Source organism: Manihot esculenta, chromosome 15 (genome assembly GCF_001659605.2).
Source record: "Manihot esculenta cultivar AM560-2 chromosome 15, M.esculenta_v8, whole genome shotgun sequence".
NCBI lineage: Eukaryota > Viridiplantae > Streptophyta > Magnoliopsida > Malpighiales > Euphorbiaceae > Manihot > Manihot esculenta.
The window spans coordinates 3,988,717-4,007,633 of NC_035175.2; the positions used below are offsets into that span (position 1 = coordinate 3,988,717).

Consider the following 18,917-nt stretch of genomic DNA (forward strand, 5'->3'; position numbering starts at 1 on the left):
AAAGAAAACGTTAGCACGTCGACAGTTATGGTTTGACTTTCTCCTCCATCTTTATTTACTTCCCTCTATCCTTAAACACTCATTTACTTATGGTTAAGAGTGTTAATGTAATATTAAGAGAAAGATTAAAAAAATATTACCTAAAAATGATATGATTATTGAAGAAGAAATATTTAATATAAATTACAGATGAAGGCCGAGTTTTAGAAGTTCGGATCCAAATGAGATTCATGTTAAAATGACCGAGTCTAGAACTAATTAGGAAGATTCATTTCATGTAAGAATGATTGAGTCTAAGATCAATTAGGATTCAAGACGCAATCCTATAACTTGTAAAAGTCTAGACATGGTTCAAGTAGGCAGGAGTGAGTCACAATTCATTTGAGAGGGCTCTAACTCCATATACCCATTAGCTTAGGTAGAATAATAGACTCCATTATATTTGAGATTGTATTTCAATGGCGCCGCATGAAATTAAATGGCCGCCTAATAAAAGAAAAAAATGGAGTACCTTTCGTATATATGGCCAGTGTGAACGTAACATGATGGTACTAGAGTTGGACGGCGGTTTCAAAGCGTGAACATAATAGGATGGTACTAGAGTTGGATGGCGGTTACACATAATTGAAAGATAAAAGAGAATGATATAAAATGATGCGCAAATAAAAGAAAAATCAAACTTACCAAAATATACAGACCCTTATTGAATTTCAGACATTAATTGACACCATCCATAGGAACAAGAGAGAATTTAGCGTCACTAGAGTTTCCATTCTTATTTCACTCACTGAGATTCACGTGGCCGATCATGGTGAAACCCATACCAGAAATACGCCAAACAACGTGAGCTCAATTCTGGAAAATCACAATTCGTATTTTCTAACCCAACTATCCCAATAAATCAATCATTAATGTTCTTTAATCCTTAACCAAACTTAAACAGGACTATATCCGAACTATCCTATCTGATTAAAAATCGCAAAGCTATGACTTTCCAACTACGGAATACTGCACACTCATTATGCTAGATATTATCGTGGAAAGAGATTAATATCCCGTTGAGCATACCACCTATAGGTGAGGGCTCAATATCAATGAGTCCTAACTATCTAAAATATTTAAGTAATGAATTTCTTCTTGCATTCTTTATTATATTCTTCATTTATGTCTCTATTGTTAAGATATTTTTAAATTGATAAAAAAAATTTTAATATAATATATTAAAATTTTAATAAATAAGGTATTATAAAAAATGTGATTTATATATTAAACAATATATATTTTTATGAGGCAGGGAGAACATTTTATATTTAATCTAATAATAAGTTAACTCTAGTAAGATTTTGGAGTGATGTAATGACAAGTCCAACTACTTGTGATAGTATTTTACGGGGTTTACAATTAATTGATAAATATATTATAAATTTAGACTCAATTTATTTGTGAAAATTAAAAAAATTTTACATAAAAAATTTTATATAGAATATACATTTTAAAGAAAATAATTTATTTTTATTTTTAATTATAATATAAAATTATATATAACAATGGTAATAGAATTTTTAAAATTTTGAAAATGATTTTCTAGTTTTTGAAGGTATTTAAATTTTTAATTTAATTATGAAAATATTATATATTAACTTATTTTTTAAAGTTTCTCAACATTCTAAAATGTAAAAGTACATTTAAAAATTGATTAAAAAATATAGCGTTGATTTAATATTGTAACTTGATAATTTTACCTATAAAATACCGTTTCAAGTGTATAATTTTTTAAAAAATTAATCTTCCGTTTTATAAAAGTAAAATTACCTTTTCTTTTATTGGCTTCAAATAATACATCAGTTTCTTTTTAAAATGATAGTTTATTTAATTTTTAAAAATGATTTAATAATAGCAATACAAGTGGTAAATAAATTAAATAATATAATATAAAATTATTCTATTATATTCTTTATTTTATATAAAAAATAAACAGATCTGTTATAAGACAGATGGCATATTTTTCATGTTCAGCATATTTTTTTATCCAGAAGTATATTGTCAATTTTTAAGTCAAATGTCTTTTTTTTTGGCACGAAGATCAAAAGAGGCAACTTCGTATTGAGTTCCCATCAGATCAGCAGCCAGTAAAACAAAGTCAAAACAAACTCCAAATCCGTTTTGCGTCACTAATATTTACTCTTCCCAACTGCGATGCCCTATAATATTCGTGCACGTCCTCCACCCTCAACTCTTTTCACCCGCTGTTACTGATAACCGATCTCGTGTCGCCTTACTGATCGTCTATACACCATTAATACATCTTCCTCCACTTCACGTATACCTAAAGCTCCCTTGTCTCTTCACCTGATCCGTCTCCGAAGAAGAAGGAAACTAGATTACGCAGAGGTGCGATTCATCTTATTTTCCCCTTGCTTCCCGAGAAAATGCGCGAAGTGAATCTGAATCTTCTTCTTCTTCACTGTGTTCTTTTTTTTTTCTTTCCACTTTTGTGATTCGTTTTTCAACCTCTGTTAAACTGCTAGTGCTAGTCGGTTGTGCTTTAATTCTTCTAGTTTAATTTTTTCTTCGTTTTTTTGGAGAAATTTAAGCACAGATGAACTGTTTATTCTGGTCGGGATGCTCTGTTGTCGGAGTTTCGATATTCCATTTGATTTTAGGAACTTTTTCGTATCATTTAATTTATTTTCTGTTATTTTTCCTTATAAACGGGTGAATTTCTTTTAATTTCGATTCTGTTTATTGTATTTTATCTTTCTTACTGTCAGTCATTATATCCAAGGCATAATAAGCACTAGTACCTATGCCACGTTTTAGGCGAAATAAGCATTAGATGCATGCAAATTCATATATTTGTAATTTTGTTGTTTTTTCTTAATTTTTTGGTGATAAATTTATTTCTTTTGGGTGGATTCAGTTCGATATATTTTACAATCATGGCGAGGAAAATGCTTATTGATGGAGAGCTGAACCAGTCTAATGAACAGGAGTCTCACTATGATTTTGACTTGTTTGTCATTGGAGCTGGAAGTGGCGGTGTTCGGGCTTCTAGGTTTTCAGCTAACCATGGAGCTAAGGTATCTTACCTATCTTACCTTCTGAGTATCTAATCCTGTGCCCGTGGTAGAGAAAGAGGACGGGAAAATTCATGCTGTTTTTATGTGTGGGGAAAGCCTCACTAGTTTATTCTATTGTTAAGTTTACTAACTATTCATGAAGGGAACACATACGTAAATTGACGACATTATATAATGCCTCGTACTTGATGAATATGAATATGTGCAGGGGCACAAACCAATTGTACCATGATTCACAATATTTGAAACTTCTTGGCTCGTTTTGTTCTATTTCGTCATTTTTGTTATTCGTTCTTACTTGGGATAAACAAGTCATCGAAATACACGAGCCATCCAGTAATGTTGATATTAACAAACAAAAATCACTTTTGAATCATTGGCAAAAAAAGAAATCATGTTCATAAAAAAAATAGTTTTACCTTACTGTGAAACTTCCATGCTTTTATTGTTTTATCTCAGTGTTTTCCTTCCTTCAATTTCTAAGTATTTAATGGTTAACTGCAACTAATTGTTTTCATGTTTGTGTTTTAAGGTTGGGATCTGTGAGCTTCCATTTCATCCAATCAGCTCAGATGTAGATGGAGGAGTTGGTGGAACGTAAGTTGATTGAAATTAGAAATTAAGTGTATATCACAGCAGAACATATGCTTTGAAAAAGAGGTCTAAATGTGCTAGATACAGCTTTTAGATTAAGATAACAAAAATGTTGGTAGAAAAATTTAGCATGCTGTGAAAGTTGATGAATTTTGAGTTATGAGAATGAGACACGCTACTGATATTTTGTCTTAATGTTATATGAAACATACGAAAGTTTGCAGCATAGACTTCAAATTGTGTTTCTGGTTCAATATTAAATTGGACATCAATTTTAGTGCTCTGAGACAATAGTTACTCACATTCTTTTGATCCTTCTGCATTTTGCTTATGAAGATGTGTTCTTCGTGGTTGCGTTCCCAAGAAGATTTTAGTGTATGGAGCATCTTTTGGAGGTGATATTGAGGTGAGAATGTGAATTTATTAGAATGATATGCTTGAGTTGGCTGAATGCTGAGTTGAAGGTCTCAATAAATGTTCAAAATTCTCCCTCTGGGAGCCTTAGTGTGATTATTTCAGTGCTTGTGGACATTGCCTGTATTTTGATATGCTTTGATGTTAAAAAGTGCTGTAATTCATTATTCGTTTAATGTTTTGAGAAATGAAGTTACTCTTACCATTGAACTATTGAATTTTGACATGTTGTATGTTTGTCAGTTCCCTAAATGTTAAATTGATTAAAATATGATTCAAACATTTAATTAGCGAACTTGTTTCGATCTCTATTATTCCTTCCATCTATCCTATAAATGTTTTATGTAGACAGGCTTTAGGAGATTGAAAAAAATTTTTGTGGATGTAATTCAGCTATTTTTTCTATGTTTGAACCGTGCAGTTTGATGTGATTTTATTTTGTTTTTTGTTTTTCCGGTATTTCCGTTTGCTGTTTTTCCTTTCCTTTCTTGATAGGATGACTGTCGATGTTTAACTGGTTTAATGAATGTATTTTGTTGATTTTGTAGGATGCTAGGAATTTTGGATGGGAAATAAATGAGAAGGTGGACTTCAACTGGAAAAGGCTGCTGCAGAAGAAGGTAGATAGATTAATAAGTGTTGCACTTGTTATTGCAATTATTATCATAAGCTTATATGGTCCCTTTCTATTTCTATTTCTTTTCATTTGTTTTCCTATTAACTATGGATTAATATCAAGTGAAAGCCGGCACTTATTAGATGAGAAAAAGAAGGAAAAAAAAACTGATTTCTTATGCAAATTTTGGTTCTAAGTTTTTATTTTGTGGCAATTTCTAGTTTCATTTCTATTAACAAGTTTAGACTATGAGGCTTCAGGTGGAAAAATATAAGGCAAGGTCCATATTTTCTCATGGCTTTAACATTTCTGTTCAGGATAATTCTAATATATGCAGCTTTACATGTGTTATGCACTCCTGATTCCTGAAATATTGAACCACTTGTCTCTTTTGCCAGTTTTTGCTAATAAATTTAAGGTAGTCTGGTGAATATGGTTTGTTTTGTGTATTTTGTTTATCTCTTCTGTTTGTCAAAATTTCAGACGGATGAAATAACAAGGTTAAATGGAATTTACAAGCGGTTACTGTCTAATGCTGGGGTTAAACTATTTGAAGGAGAGGGCAAGGTTGTTGGTCCTCATGAGGTTGAGGTGACACAACTAGATGGGACTAAATTGAGCTACTCGGCAAAGCACATACTGATTGCAACTGGAAGTAGAGCTCAACGTCCTGGCATTCCTGGGCAGGTTGATTTCCATGTTCTCTTCATGTGCTATTGGAAATTGATGTTTTCTGGGTTCTTTGTGATTATTTGTGTTTTGCCTATAGTTTACTACTGTGGTCTATATACTTTACAAACAAAAAAGTGTAGCAACTAATAGTTCCTTTACAAAGGATGTGTGTGTATGTGTGGCAGTTTTAGAGGGAGTGTTTTGAAATTGCAATAAAAATTCAGATGAAGGTATGCAGAGTTATAGACAACATATGTGTTTTCATTTACAAAATGCATGGCTGTAACATTTTGTTAGTCATGCCAGAATATTATAAATTTGCAATCCCTTGGTTTTTGATAGTCATTTTGCAGTTGAATGCAAACTGAATGTGAAATGAACTTATTGATAAAATAACAATTCCTAAATCAATCTGTGTACACATATGTATGCGTGAATGTATGTAGCTGATTAGAAGTCTCATATCTCATTCTATCTCCCATAAATTATTCCTAGCAGGTAAAAGATAGCGTTTTGAGGCTGATGCTTGCTTTTAAAATGGTTTTAAAGAGTAATGAGTTATAGTGGTAGAGCAGCAGATTCCCTTGAAATTTGCAATTTTGTTTCAAGATTAGTTAGCCCCCAATCTTTAGTTTATTTAGTGGTGTTAAATTTAGATTAAGCCTAATTCACCCAAAAGCTAGTTAAGAGATGAGTGTCTATAGCCCATATAAAGGGCACGTTACCCCTTCTACAATTGATGTGGGATTTAATACACCCCTCACGCCGCCCAGAATTTTACTGGTGCAACATATTTGTGACATATTTATAGGAATTTGCACCCCTCACGCCCAGAATTTTACTGGTGCGTGACATATTTATAGGAGGTCTAACTCACCCAAAAGCTAACTCAAGAGGAGGAGTGTCACAAATTGCTAGATCAGAACTATTTTGCTTAATAATCAACTAAATCACTGTATTCAACATGTTTCTGATGTTGATGGCATTTAAGCTGCATTTATTTCCACCTTCTTTCTTACCTTATTTGTTTCCTTGATCATTAAGGAGTTGGCTATAACATCTGACGAGGCATTAAGTCTGGAAGATATGCCCAAGCATGCTGTCGTGCTTGGTGGAGGGTAAACTCTACTTTATGAGCTGTGGTCTCCATTAATTTTGTTTGCTTAGCATGCCCGTGAATTTGGATGGTTGTTTCCTGTTCTTGTTTAGGTACATAGCTGTTGAGTTTGCTTCAATATGGCGTGGCATGGGTGCCACTGTGGACCTATTTTTCAGAAAGGAACTTCCATTAAGGTTATAATTTAAGCTTTGACATTGCATTGTTAATTTGAATTTCATGGGATTGATTTCAATTGAAGCTTCTTGTTTGCCAACTCTTGATTGTTCTTGTACTTTCTTAGTTTCTTTTTAGGCAAGTCTATAGCTATTAAAAATTTGAGGCAATGTTGATGAAACTTAAGCTTGAGCGTGTTTTTGGAAATTTGGATATGACCATTCACATCACTTGAAATATTGAGAATTGACAAGAAAAAAGAAAAGATAAATGCCTTTGCTCTGGAAGCTTGAGTGTTTTTGGACTTCTCATTAGTCATTAGCAGTACTTAAGTCCTGAGATGCCTAATTTTTCTTATGGCCCATTATTAATGTTGAGGATGATAGTGGACAATGAAGTAACAAATAATGGCGATCAGACTGTTGGTTACTTTGATTTTGTTGTGGATACAGCCTGCATTTTCTTCTCATAAGTTAAAAAGCGTGAAGAATGTATAGGCTGTGGATACATCCCTTCTGCTTATATGGCAATCATTCACTACATATCCTCACCAATATTGTTTAACTTGCCAAAAAGTCCATTCTGTTGCCTTGGTATAATAGTTGGAATCTAGGCAATTTTGTTTATCCATATCATGTTCACTGATTGGCATTCAAGTATGTTGCTTATCTGATTTTGCTACGTCTTGCAAATAATAGCTTTCTCTGGCTTTTGGGTTCCACTTCAGTGTCTGATTCTGCAATTTATCTACAATTATTCATTCAGAGGTTTCGATGATGAAATGAGGGCAGTGGTTGCAAGAAATCTGGAAGGCAGGGGAATAAATTTGCACCCTAGGACAAATTTGACAGAGGTACTTACAGTTTGTTAGTCTTTGTCATCAATGCCGCATGCATCACTTTTGACTTCAGTACTATTTGTATTCTCCTGTCTTATCAATTTATATTGTTTGATTTACAATTGAGTTTATGCTAATAAAAATTCCTGTATATACAGTTGGTAAAAACTGAGGATGGCGTAAAAGTTTTTACAAATCATGGAGAAGAGTTCTCGGCAGATGTTGTACTCTTTGCTACTGGTAAAAACTGTTATTGTTAAAATTGCATTCATTTTCAAGTAAGGCGTTTGAAATACGAGTTCAGGCAATATTGAAATCACATTTTTGTCAGCTCATGCTAGCCATGAATTCACATCTTAGGATTTGAGCATTAAACATAAGTTTGGTAAAGTGGGACAAATTGGGCCAGGTGGATAACTGTGGGGTTCTTCCTTTCCTTTATTTCTTTTTGTTTGTCTTTGTATTGTTGTCATTGCTATTGTTTATGGCAGTGTTCTTTAATTTGTCACAGGTCGGACCCCCAATACAAGGAGGTTAAATTTGGAGGCTGTAGGTGTGAAGCTTGATCGTACAGGAGCTATTAAGGTCAATGGCTTTTTCTTTCTATCTATAATTGAGCACACAAAGAAGAGGTGTAATTTAGAATTAGCTTGTCTTTTAGTCATGTTTTTCATTAGATTGACCGTGTCTACATATGCTGGCAGCTGGTATTTGTGTTTTCTTTTGATGTCCTTGACAACAAAAATTTATTTTGGTTTCATGAGGAGACAAGTCTTTCACTATAGTTGGTTGAGACGTTGAAATCTAACTTTTTGTGAAAAATTGAAGTGCAATGAAAGGCTTAAGCATGTTTTGATACTCCATTGTAGTTATTATAATTGTGTCATATGCTGGGTGCCCATAAATGGTGAGCCTGTGACATGTCGTGAGACCTTTAAAACATTTTGCGGAGGATATTACCACCTCATTTATCACTACTATGATTTGAGAAAAAGCATAAGACCTTTGATGCAGTCTTGTGCTTATGCATTGTAGCTTGATTCAGTTATGACTGCCAGTTGTTGTGGAAGCAACTGATCAAGTTATCCAGCCTCGGAAAGGGCAATGTGCTTGGTTTATCAGTGGTTTAAGCCAAACATTCTTGTTGTTTTTTCCAACGGATATTTTCCAATCTATTTCCAAGTTACTGTAGACCACAGTGGCAATGCAAAGTCGTGCACTATTTCCTGTAAAATACTCTGCATTTCCATTTTCTACAACATCTCTCATCACATTTGGTCTCTTGTTCAGGTTGACGAGTACTCACGCACCAACATTCCTAGTATATGGGCTGTTGGTGATGTCACAAATCGAATGAATCTTACCCCTGTGGCCTTAATGGAGGGAACGTGCTTTGCAGTATGCTTCCTTAGAGTTCTTTCATTTGTCTATTAAGTTTCCGTTGAATTTATTTTGTGCTTCCCAAAAATAAATTGCATGATGTTTCAATGGTCTAACTTTTGTATTGCATGCAGAAAACTGTTTTTGGTGGGCAACCCTGCAAACCAGACTACACTGATGTTCCATATGCTGTATTTAGGTAACTGTTACTCTTAACGCATGGGTTCTTCCTTCTCCCTGTAAATTCATGTTTGAACTTTTGCTAATAATTGCATTGTTTGAAAGGAATCATATTGAAACTTGATAGATGTTTTACCAACTACAACTTAAGCTTCTTAAAAGGACCCAGAATACTGGATAATAGTCATAGATTGTGTTCCTACCTAGAGCAGGCATCAGAATGCCGTCTCATGTTAGATAATTATTTTATCTTTTATGGCTATTTATTGATGTGTTATTTGCTTCTGCTTTTACAGCATACCGCCTCTGTCTGTAGTAGGCCTCAGCGAAGAGCAGGCAATAGAGCAAGCCAATAATGATATATTGATTTTCACCTCAACATTCAATCCTATGAAGAACACAGTCTCTGGGTATGTGCAGCAAACTCATAATCTTTTTCACTAAATATGCAATAATACCATGAAAGAGCAGCTAGAGTATTGCATACGTGAACAAGTGTGCGCGAAATAGACCTGTTTACCGGAAATCTTTTCATTTGGAATTGTAAATTGGCCAGCCTTTTTATGGAATTGGAGAAAATTTTTTATTATCTTACATATTTTTACCGACAGATCGAGATTTGGTAGTTATAAGTTCATGCTGATAAATATACATATCTAAGTTTCTTGTTTTCTCAATGCCATTTTCATATATGCTTGTAGACGGCAAGAAAAGACGGTGATGAAGCTTGTTGTTGATGCTGAGACTGATAAAGTTCTTGGAGCTTCCATGTGCGGGCCAGATGCTCCAGAAGTTATACAGGTAATTTTCCCTTTTTGGTTCTGTTTAAGTATGGTTCTTCCGATAAAATTATCTTGTGCATGGTGCTACCGTTTCCTCTTTTCTTTGAGCCATTTTTCAAATGGCAAAATGTTGAATAAGCCCCTCAACTTTTCATATTCCAAATAAATATAACCTAATAAAACATTATTCTTTAATAATGAAATATCAAGTATTATGTTTTGTAATTTTAAATACTAAAACTTAATTATTATTTTAAAGTAAAACAAAAATTGAAGCAAAATTCAAGAGTAAAAATATTAAATAATTTTAAATATTTAAAAAATACGTAGAAAGGACTAATTAGGATTCAAATTTAAAGTTCTAAGATTTTTATTTGGCCAATAAGTTAATTATACTTATTTGAATTTTGATGAAAAATTATTTGGATTCTTTTCTTTTTTCAAATTGTTCAACTTTGCGATGTCAACTTCATATTATTATAGAGTAGGTAACTTAACGCGTTGAAAATATTCTTGGGATAATTTATTTAACAAATTATTTTTTAAATCAATGTAAAATGCCGAGTAGTTTTCTTTTGCAAATCAAATAATTGTTTAGACTTCTCATCACACAAGCGGAGTGCACTGAGCCATTAGGATTTGCTTATAAATGCTTAGCCTAAAACCTCTTATTTACGGGAATCTGTGCCAGTACCTATTTTAGATTGACTTCCATTTTTATTTATTTGATTTATGGATTCGTTCCGAGTAGTAACAAGGTGGCATTCACACAGAATGAATGGAATGTTCTTGCTCGCAACCCAATTTTTTTGGCATTTTTAGACTATGTTTAGTTTGATTAACTTAACAAGGAAAGTTCAACTTTACAGAAAATTCAATTTTCCGGGAAGTGTGAAATATTGGTTTATTTGGTTGTCATGATTTATATTTTTCTAAGAAACTGTGTTACTTTCTTTTATAAGAGAAGTAAATTCTCCTCTCCCAACTTTAAGTAACTTTAAATTACTTTTCCTTATTTTTTATTTTTTTTTTCATAATTAAAATTTTAGGTGAAAGTTAATAGAAAATTGAAAATTATGTTTGTTGATAAATATTAATTTGTGAAAATTTCAATAATATAATTTTGTTTAGGTTATACATTCAAATAAAGAAAGAAATTAATTAAATTAAATATAAATATTTTTTTATATTTTATGATAATTTTTATTATTATCATAAAAAATTATATATTAATTATTATGTGAATTGAGTATTTATTTTTCAAAATTTGAGTATTTAGTCAATATATAATTTTTTTTATATTAAATTGAATATTATATTTTAAATATTATGCATATACTTAAGTGAGATATTTATATTATTTTTATAACCACAGTCTATTTAATTTTTGCTAATTTAACATATTAATTAAATATGATTAAATTATATTTTTTAAAAAATAATTTTCTTAAAATTATATTTTTTTTTAAAATTAACTTTTTTAAAAATAAGCTATTTTGAATCAATGGAGGCCTTAACAGCATTATGGGTGATTGAAAGGGAATATATATATATATATATATATATATATATATATATATATATATATATATATATATATCGGCTATAAACCAGGCATAAACTCCATGCAATTGAGCTTTTTCCATCTATTATCGTTTTATTAGTTTATATATTGTTGTTTATGCATTGGGTTCAAAAACAATGCTTTTGTACTTGTTGCAGGGTCTTGCTGTTGCATTGAAATGTGGAGCGACGAAGGCCCAATTTGACAGCACGGTATGCAATTCTTTTTTATAGCTAATATCATCCCGAGGAATTTTACATTGCCATCTCTCGGATTTCACCAAAAGTGCATCAATAAGGTTTATTCATCCTTTACCGTGCAGGTTGGAATACATCCTTCTGCCGCTGAGGAATTTGTGACCATGCGCTCAGTGACCAGACGAGTTACTGCAGTAAGCAAAGCAAATCCAAACCTATAGAAGAAAACATTTTAGGGGGGTCGAGGTAAAATCCAAGTGTGATTATTACATTGGTTGAATGTAATATTTTCGCATTTCACTTGTACAAAGTTGGGCAGATGGCTGAAAATCTGTTTGGCAGTGATTTTGTTTTATTCAATAAGAAATTGTTTGTGATATTTATATGAATATTATTTCAGATACTAGAAAAAATATTTATCTTGTTTGGATTCACTAATTCTCTGTTGAAATCAAGTATTTTAAAAAATTTTATTTCAATTAAATTTTTGTTTGAAATAAAAAAAATTTAAAATTTTTATTTAATTATTTTATATTCTACCAATTAAACAAACAATTTTCTTTTTAATTAAAAATTTTATTTTTAAAAAAATTAAAATTATACATAATTTTATAAAATTTTATTTAAATTATTTTTACAAATAAATAATTCTAAATATACATTCTCAAAGAATAAAAATCTAATTTTGATAAAATTCAAGATAAATTTGAGGAAATATAGAAGCATGTTATTCAAAATATACAGTCAGGCTTAACTTCTTTTTCTAAGATAATCATCTCCGTTTTAAAATTAAAATTCTTTCATTAATCAAAATAAAAACTTAAGTTTCTAAGCTTTAGATTCTAAATTTTAAACTTTAAATCTCAAATCAAATTCATGAATCCAAATATGAGATTCGCTTTATCCAGAATATCAACCATTGATCCTCGAGTTAAAATTCACAATTTTGTTAGATTTATTCGGCGCTTGGGGGGAATACAGGGGCCTTGGGCAGTTAACAGATCAGGATTTGATTGAAGAGTACTTACATGGCCCAATACCTGGTCCGTCTCAAAAAGAGCCGGCAGTTAAACTGAGCATTATTAGGAAGACCGCTGTTGTCTGTTCATCGACTCTTCGGCCTGGGATCTTTAGCAGCCAGGATAATTTTTTCATATCGGCTTCTTTACAGCTGCATAATTGCAGGGACTCAAACACGCGTCAGGATTGCTTAGGAAGGTGAGCTTTAGAGCTTGTTCTTGAGATGTATACTTTACAATTTCAATGGTTCACCAGGCTTGGTTGTGAGGGTTCGAACAGTGATAACAATCCCCTGAATTCTGGTTACTATATGTTGAGCAGGAACTGGGAGATCAAATTTCGCCGTTCATTGAAATCATTGTGCACATTGTATGGCCGATATAACCCAAGAGCACGGATTCGCTTCTAGTACGGTGTATGAGCCTCCTTATGACTTGAAGAAAGTAATGTATAGTTGCCTAAGCAGAATGAGTAGAAATAGGCCGGGAAAGAAAATGCTGTGACCAAAAGTACGCTGGTTGTTTGAACTACCAGTCTTCAGGATTTGTATTATATGTATTATGAATTCAGGTTAATCCACTTTTCATATGATGGAGATAAATTGTAAATATTTTAAGTATGAATAAATACTATAATACCTACATAACTGCTTTCCCTTCACACACGTCACAAATTGTGTATCCAAGGCCTTCACAGTATGGACACTTCGTTCCCTCATCCACCCATTCTAAGAACTGCACAAAGAACTCATTTTGAGACTTGTATCACGATAATACTGCATCTAGAAGCACAAAAATAAAATAAACAGACAGAAAATCTCCATACCTGGGGTTCAATATTTGGCTCGCCTGTCCCATCACATTCTGCAACAGAAAAAAGATTAAATTAAATGGCAACAACGCAAAACTCTTGGAGGCAAAAAGATAAAATTACCATTAGATTGCTCATAGCAATAAAATCTTAGCATCTTAATTCTAAAGTAATTATCCATATTTTCAGAATGTCAAACTTAACAATAGCAATAACGTGTCAGGCATCAAGTAAAAACAATTACATGCTACTTAGAATGCACCCTGCTTTTTGTACTTATAAAGCCAGTTGAAGCATTTGCAGGTTCTCAATATATCATCTGTTACTTATGAATTTCTTGTATAAAGCTCATTTGAAACACAGGTTGAAACCGCAAGATAGAATTTTAGATTGACAACCTTTAACTATGAAGGAAAACAATCAACAGCAGACCCTTGCCATGAATGATTGGATGGGAAGCTTGAAAGAGTTATATAACCAATTTTCAGCAAAAGAAAAGGACAGATTCTTGAATTGCCAAACTAGCCAGCAGCAATTACCTGTGCAAAGTAGACGGCCCTCCCCGCGACAAGAAAGGCACTTTGTACGGGCATCCTTGGTTTTGATAACTCCTACTTTTTTATCTCTGCCAACAAGTCTAGAGGGCTCCTCCCACCGATTCTCCCCTAGAAGGAATACTCGATGCTGAGATACCTCAACTTCTGTTTCACCTTCTTCTTTCACAACTTTCTGCTGTGTTTCTAATATTTCTGTTACAGAAGTAACTGCAGTGCCATTGGTACCTTCCTGAGAAACAGCAAATTTCAGGAAAATAGGCAGGATGCTTCAAGAACAAAAGGACACCAATTAGGAAAAGGAAAAAAAACACATGAAAAGATAGCTGCATTCATAATGCTTGGCAACAAATTACTCCTGCCAAAAATATGATCAAGAATAATATTTCTCAAAAACCAGCACTGTATCAAATCTAGAGCTACACTGCAAGTCATTTGGTTCTGAATCTTGACGTTTGGCACGATGCCCTAGTCTAGGCTCACAGAAGATATAAATTGTAATAGCTTCACTAAATGCTCCAGTAGAAAAAGAACAACTAAATCCAAAGAACCAAACTATTCCTCCTTGGTCATCATCTATAGCATGTAATATCCTAAAAGTCCAATGCATTCTTTCAAGTTTTGGTTTATCATCCTCATGCCTAAAACAAGACTCTGCACAAGCAACTAAATGATACATACTGCTTAAGCAATTTCAGAAGAATTGTAAAAGAAAAATCTTAAGCGCAGCAAGAATGAAACATACACCCAAAGGCAAAGGTCCAGTATTAGAACTGAAGAAAAAGATAGATTGCTAGAAATGGGAAAAAACATTTAGACTGGTGACCATGTATGATGGACAAAGACAGCTAAATTGCACAAAAGAGGATGACATATGCTAGTGATGAACCTGAAACACACTTTTATACTGCTCAGTGGAACTAGGAATGATACTCCACTCAAGGTTTCTTACAGCTACGACATCAGTTTCACCAAGGATTTTCATTCAGAGTTAAAAAGGTAATTGTCAAATATTCAAGTTAGTAGTTATAGGAAGATGAACAAAGAAAATATATTCTGAAATTTTTTTTTTTTGGTAAGAAAAAGAAGAGATGCAATTTGAATGTACCTTCTGTGAAACAGTTAGATTGCTCCCTTTCTCATCTATACTAATGTTTGACCCAGTAACCTTATTCTGTTGCTCCACATATAACTTTTCAAGGAGTTCCACAGTCATTATCCCATCTTCTGGGACACCTAATGTTGCCTGTCAGGCAAGTTCATGTAAATATATTGATTTGGCTTTAAATCAGCCAAAAGCACATATTCTGGAACACATAATTTTGTGCTTGATAATTCTGGACATATCATTGCTCAACATGAAGTCGCACAAAATGAGAAAGTAACACTTACTTGCCAAGTCTTCACTGCACGCTCAGTACTGCTTGAAAAGCTGGAATATTCAACGTCTTCCTCACCTGAGTAAAAGCCTAATTTTTGTAATGCTTCCTGAAACAGACAATTGTTTACAGAACAAGCAATCAAATAAGATAAACTCTGGAATAATGTCAAAATACAATTAGTATAGGACAAGAGAAAGATAAGAAATCTTAAAAGATAAGAAGAGCTTTATGGCAAGTCTGACACCTTCAGGAGCCAATTACGATGTTCAGCTTCAAAATACTATCACCCTTTGCATTAAGTTAACAGCATATTTTTAATAATTAAATAGACCAGTTTTGTTTGTGTTCCTTCACATATCATTTTCTCAGCCTAGGCTACCCCAAAACAAAGACCACGCCTCTAGATGGGAGCCATATGAAGAAACCTTTGGCCAATCAAACTCTAGCCCTCAGAACATTTTCAAAGCAACAATCATCGGCTAAGAACTACATATATGTAATTTCCGGTGATTTAGTTGGTGTATTCCAATCATTTCGCTATTGTCTGATTTCCAATGTCCTTCCCCACTTGAGACGCTAACTCTTGAATATCAAAATCATCAATATTGGATCCCAATACATATGGAATTTACTACTGATCATGTAACTAGCAATGAGCATTCTGCGTATGTAGAATACTGGAAGCTAGAGCTAAAGAATAACTTCTCCTAAAGAAGCTAAAAAAAAAATGCAGAAACACATCTGCAACAATTAGTAGCCAAAGTTCCATGAAATTACCACAGGCTAATTACGAGTTAATTACTACAGCAACTCTAGACATTGAGTCCCCAAAATACATATAGAACACGTGAATTTTTTTTTATTTTTATTTTTTTAAAAAAAGGATGTTCTCCATGTCCTAATTTAGAATGTATCGAATTAGTATTTATTAATTTATATGCTGATGGATCTTCCCTTACTACCGGAAAATACCACGGAATCTTTTTTCGTCATTTTTTAATACATATTCAATCTATCAGGAAAACAGCATGCACATCTAGGGTTGACTAAGGGCCGGTTCAAACCGGTAGATTAAGATCGGAGGCGTGATCATATTTAATTGCCGATTTTTTTTTACATAAAAAAGTGATTCAATTCGAAATAAATGGACTGATTCAGTCCAATTTCTTTCAATTTCAGTTTAACATGGTCGGGTCAAACAATTGTTCACCGTGTTAAAAATAAAATTATTAAGATGAAAAAATTTGCCTAAACTGGATCTTTAAATTATAGTGGAATCCACTAGAACAAGAGTTACCGTTTACATTATAAATATATATACGTATGTATACTGTACAGAACCTCATCAGCGTGTTCTAAGTTGCAAATGCATTCTACAAGAGAATTTTATGGCAGTTATACTCGTCAACATGTGTTTATTGAGAGCACACCTGCATCTCTCGCACCTCTTCTCCTTCACTTCCTTTCCTCAATGTATTTCGCCTTATCTCCTTTTTCTCTGCAACACTGATCACTTCCTTCACATCCTCCACCTTCTCCTCAAACACAATAGAGCTCGCACTCGATGCAGTCTCCGCAATCCGATTTTTCTCCGTCAAAACCTGCAACAAAGCTCTAACGTTCGCTATTGTCTCCGGCACCAAGTCCCCTTCCTGAACTGAAATATGTTTCTCCAATGCTTGAATTTGAAGCTTTAACGATTGAATTTCGCTAAGGAGTGACTCGCGCTCCCGAAGCCACCGCTGCTCTTCCCGGAGCCATCGCTGCTCCTCGCGAAGCCAGCGCTGTTCTTCGCGAAGCCAGAATAAGTCGTCGCGGTCGGAAGAAGAAGAAGAAGAAGGGTTGGGGAAAGAGGAAGAGTAGCAGACGTGAGATTTGGAGAAAGAAAGTGATAACGAGGACTTGGAGAATGGGAGTAAAGAAAGAGTGAGGAGTTTCGGATGGTGGAGAGAAACCGGAGGATTAAGAGGGAGAGGGAAAGAAGAAGAAGACATGAGAGAGAGATTCGAGGAACGACAGAAAATTCAAGGAATGGAAAGGAACGAAAACCAGTGTGGACTGGGGGAGTGAAAAAGGAGGAAGGAAGATTTTAAATGCGATGAAATTTGGAAGTTGAACGCTTGAACCTCAGAATCGGGATTGAAATTGATAAATGTATTGGTCTAAGATATTTTTGTTGATGGGCCTGGGCCCATTCACAGGCCTAAGCCTCATTCTCACTTAAGCTGGCTTTGCGATATTGGAAGATGCTCATGATTGTGAGCCATGTCCATGATGCTCGATTTTGATAAAACAATTTTGAGCTAATTATTCAGTATACCTTATGTATATTAAAAAATTATTTTAAATATTTTATGGGGAGAAAAATGCTTAAATTTTATTTCATGAGATAATTATATTTTATTAAGGATTATATTTTTCTTTTGAAGGAGGTTATACAACTTATTAGCTAAATCCATAGGTGTCCTTCCAACGCAATTCTTCTCAAGGAAAAAGTACAGCGATACAGGAGGATAGCTTTCATCTTTTTTTGATCTCATCACAAATCGAACTTCCTAGAACTTTTTTTAAGTAAAACATCCTAAATCCTAGAACGAACTTAATTATTCCTCCAATGATTTTAATAATATTATTGAAATAATGAAAATCAAAAGGATAAGATAGGGATTGATGACCGCTGGATTTCTCCACCCCAGATCAGGGGCTTGACCACAACCAAAGGTCTACAACGTAGAGGCCCACGCACCTGATATGTACAACAAGCCCGGCCCATTCAACCTTCAAGGCCGGGCTCAACCCAGCTTCTTCACTCAGATCAGCCCAGTCCGCGACTAATAGGCCCTCTCCACTCAGGTTCAGCGTCCGGCCCGACTCTCGGCCCAGCCCAGTTTCCAGAGCCATATCCAGACAACCTAGCAGATCAGTTCAAGCGTACGCACGAGGAGAATCAGAGGTTGTTACGCATGGAGCAGGCGGCTGATACCCTCGTACGCCCGAATCTGTATGTCAGAGACGCGTGTCCCAATCATGGAAAGACCTTTATACGTCACCAACAAGCATAGCGAAATGGATAAAAGGGGGAACCCCCTCCCCAGAAAGTTTAAGTTTTACTTTTCAATACCAAAACCCTTGTAAAGCCCTATTCTATTGGATCTCAGACCATCAATTGGCGCCGTCTGTGGGAAACGAAGGAGATCTTTTCATCACCGGAGTTTTCACTTTCAAAACCCACTGAGATCCACGATGGCAAACCACCAAGAAAGTAACCTTAACATTCCAAATGACCTGAGCTCTGCCCAAGATGGGCAGCAGTTCTCCTTTTCTAGCCCCACAATGTTGAATAACCAAACGCCTATTCCTCTTAATCCCTCGCCAAGCTTGGCAGGGAATACTCCCACCATGACCCTGTCTAACCAGGACATTCAAACCATGGCTCTCCAGCTACAGACTACTGCTCACTGGTTGGGGCAGATAATGCAACAGAGGGGCCTTAGCACCCCAGTGAATGCACTCCCAGTGGTGGAGGAACCCAGAACCAATGAACCCCGACCTACCTTTGAC

At 34.2% G+C, this 18,917-nt stretch overlaps 2 protein-coding genes across 3 annotated transcripts; one reads left to right on the top strand and one right to left on the bottom strand.

Annotated features, from left to right (window-relative positions):
* Positions 1 to 2,102: 2,102 nt before the first annotated feature.
* On the top strand, positions 2,103 to 12,024 carry LOC110602458 (glutathione reductase, cytosolic). Its single transcript, XM_043951257.1, has 17 exons — positions 2,103 to 2,391; positions 2,921 to 3,080; positions 3,613 to 3,677; positions 4,011 to 4,080; positions 4,637 to 4,708; positions 5,188 to 5,391; positions 6,421 to 6,494; positions 6,586 to 6,669; positions 7,415 to 7,502; positions 7,646 to 7,727; positions 7,999 to 8,072; positions 8,778 to 8,885; positions 9,002 to 9,066; positions 9,344 to 9,457; positions 9,749 to 9,848; positions 11,552 to 11,605; positions 11,716 to 12,024. Exons 2-17 carry the CDS (start codon positions 2,940 to 2,942, stop codon positions 11,809 to 11,811), a joined length of 1,491 nt encoding a protein of 496 aa, XP_043807192.1. The 5' UTR covers positions 2,103 to 2,391; positions 2,921 to 2,939; the 3' UTR covers positions 11,812 to 12,024.
* A 1,104-nt stretch (positions 12,025 to 13,128) lies between these two features.
* LOC110600728 (protein disulfide isomerase pTAC5, chloroplastic) lies at positions 13,129 to 17,488 on the bottom strand. 2 transcript variants are annotated; one of them, XM_021737581.2, is made up of 6 exons: positions 16,787 to 17,488; positions 15,367 to 15,462; positions 15,083 to 15,220; positions 13,960 to 14,206; positions 13,436 to 13,473; positions 13,129 to 13,344 (listed from the first exon to the last, which is right to left on the bottom strand). In XM_021737581.2, exons 1-6 carry the CDS (start codon positions 17,348 to 17,350, stop codon positions 13,249 to 13,251), a joined length of 1,179 nt encoding a protein of 392 aa, XP_021593273.1. In that variant the 5' UTR covers positions 17,351 to 17,488; the 3' UTR covers positions 13,129 to 13,248. The 2 variants fall into 2 exon arrangements, with proteins under 2 accessions (XP_021593273.1, XP_021593274.1); XM_021737582.2 differs by lacking the exon at positions 15,083 to 15,220.
* Positions 17,489 to 18,917: the final 1,429 nt, after the last annotated feature.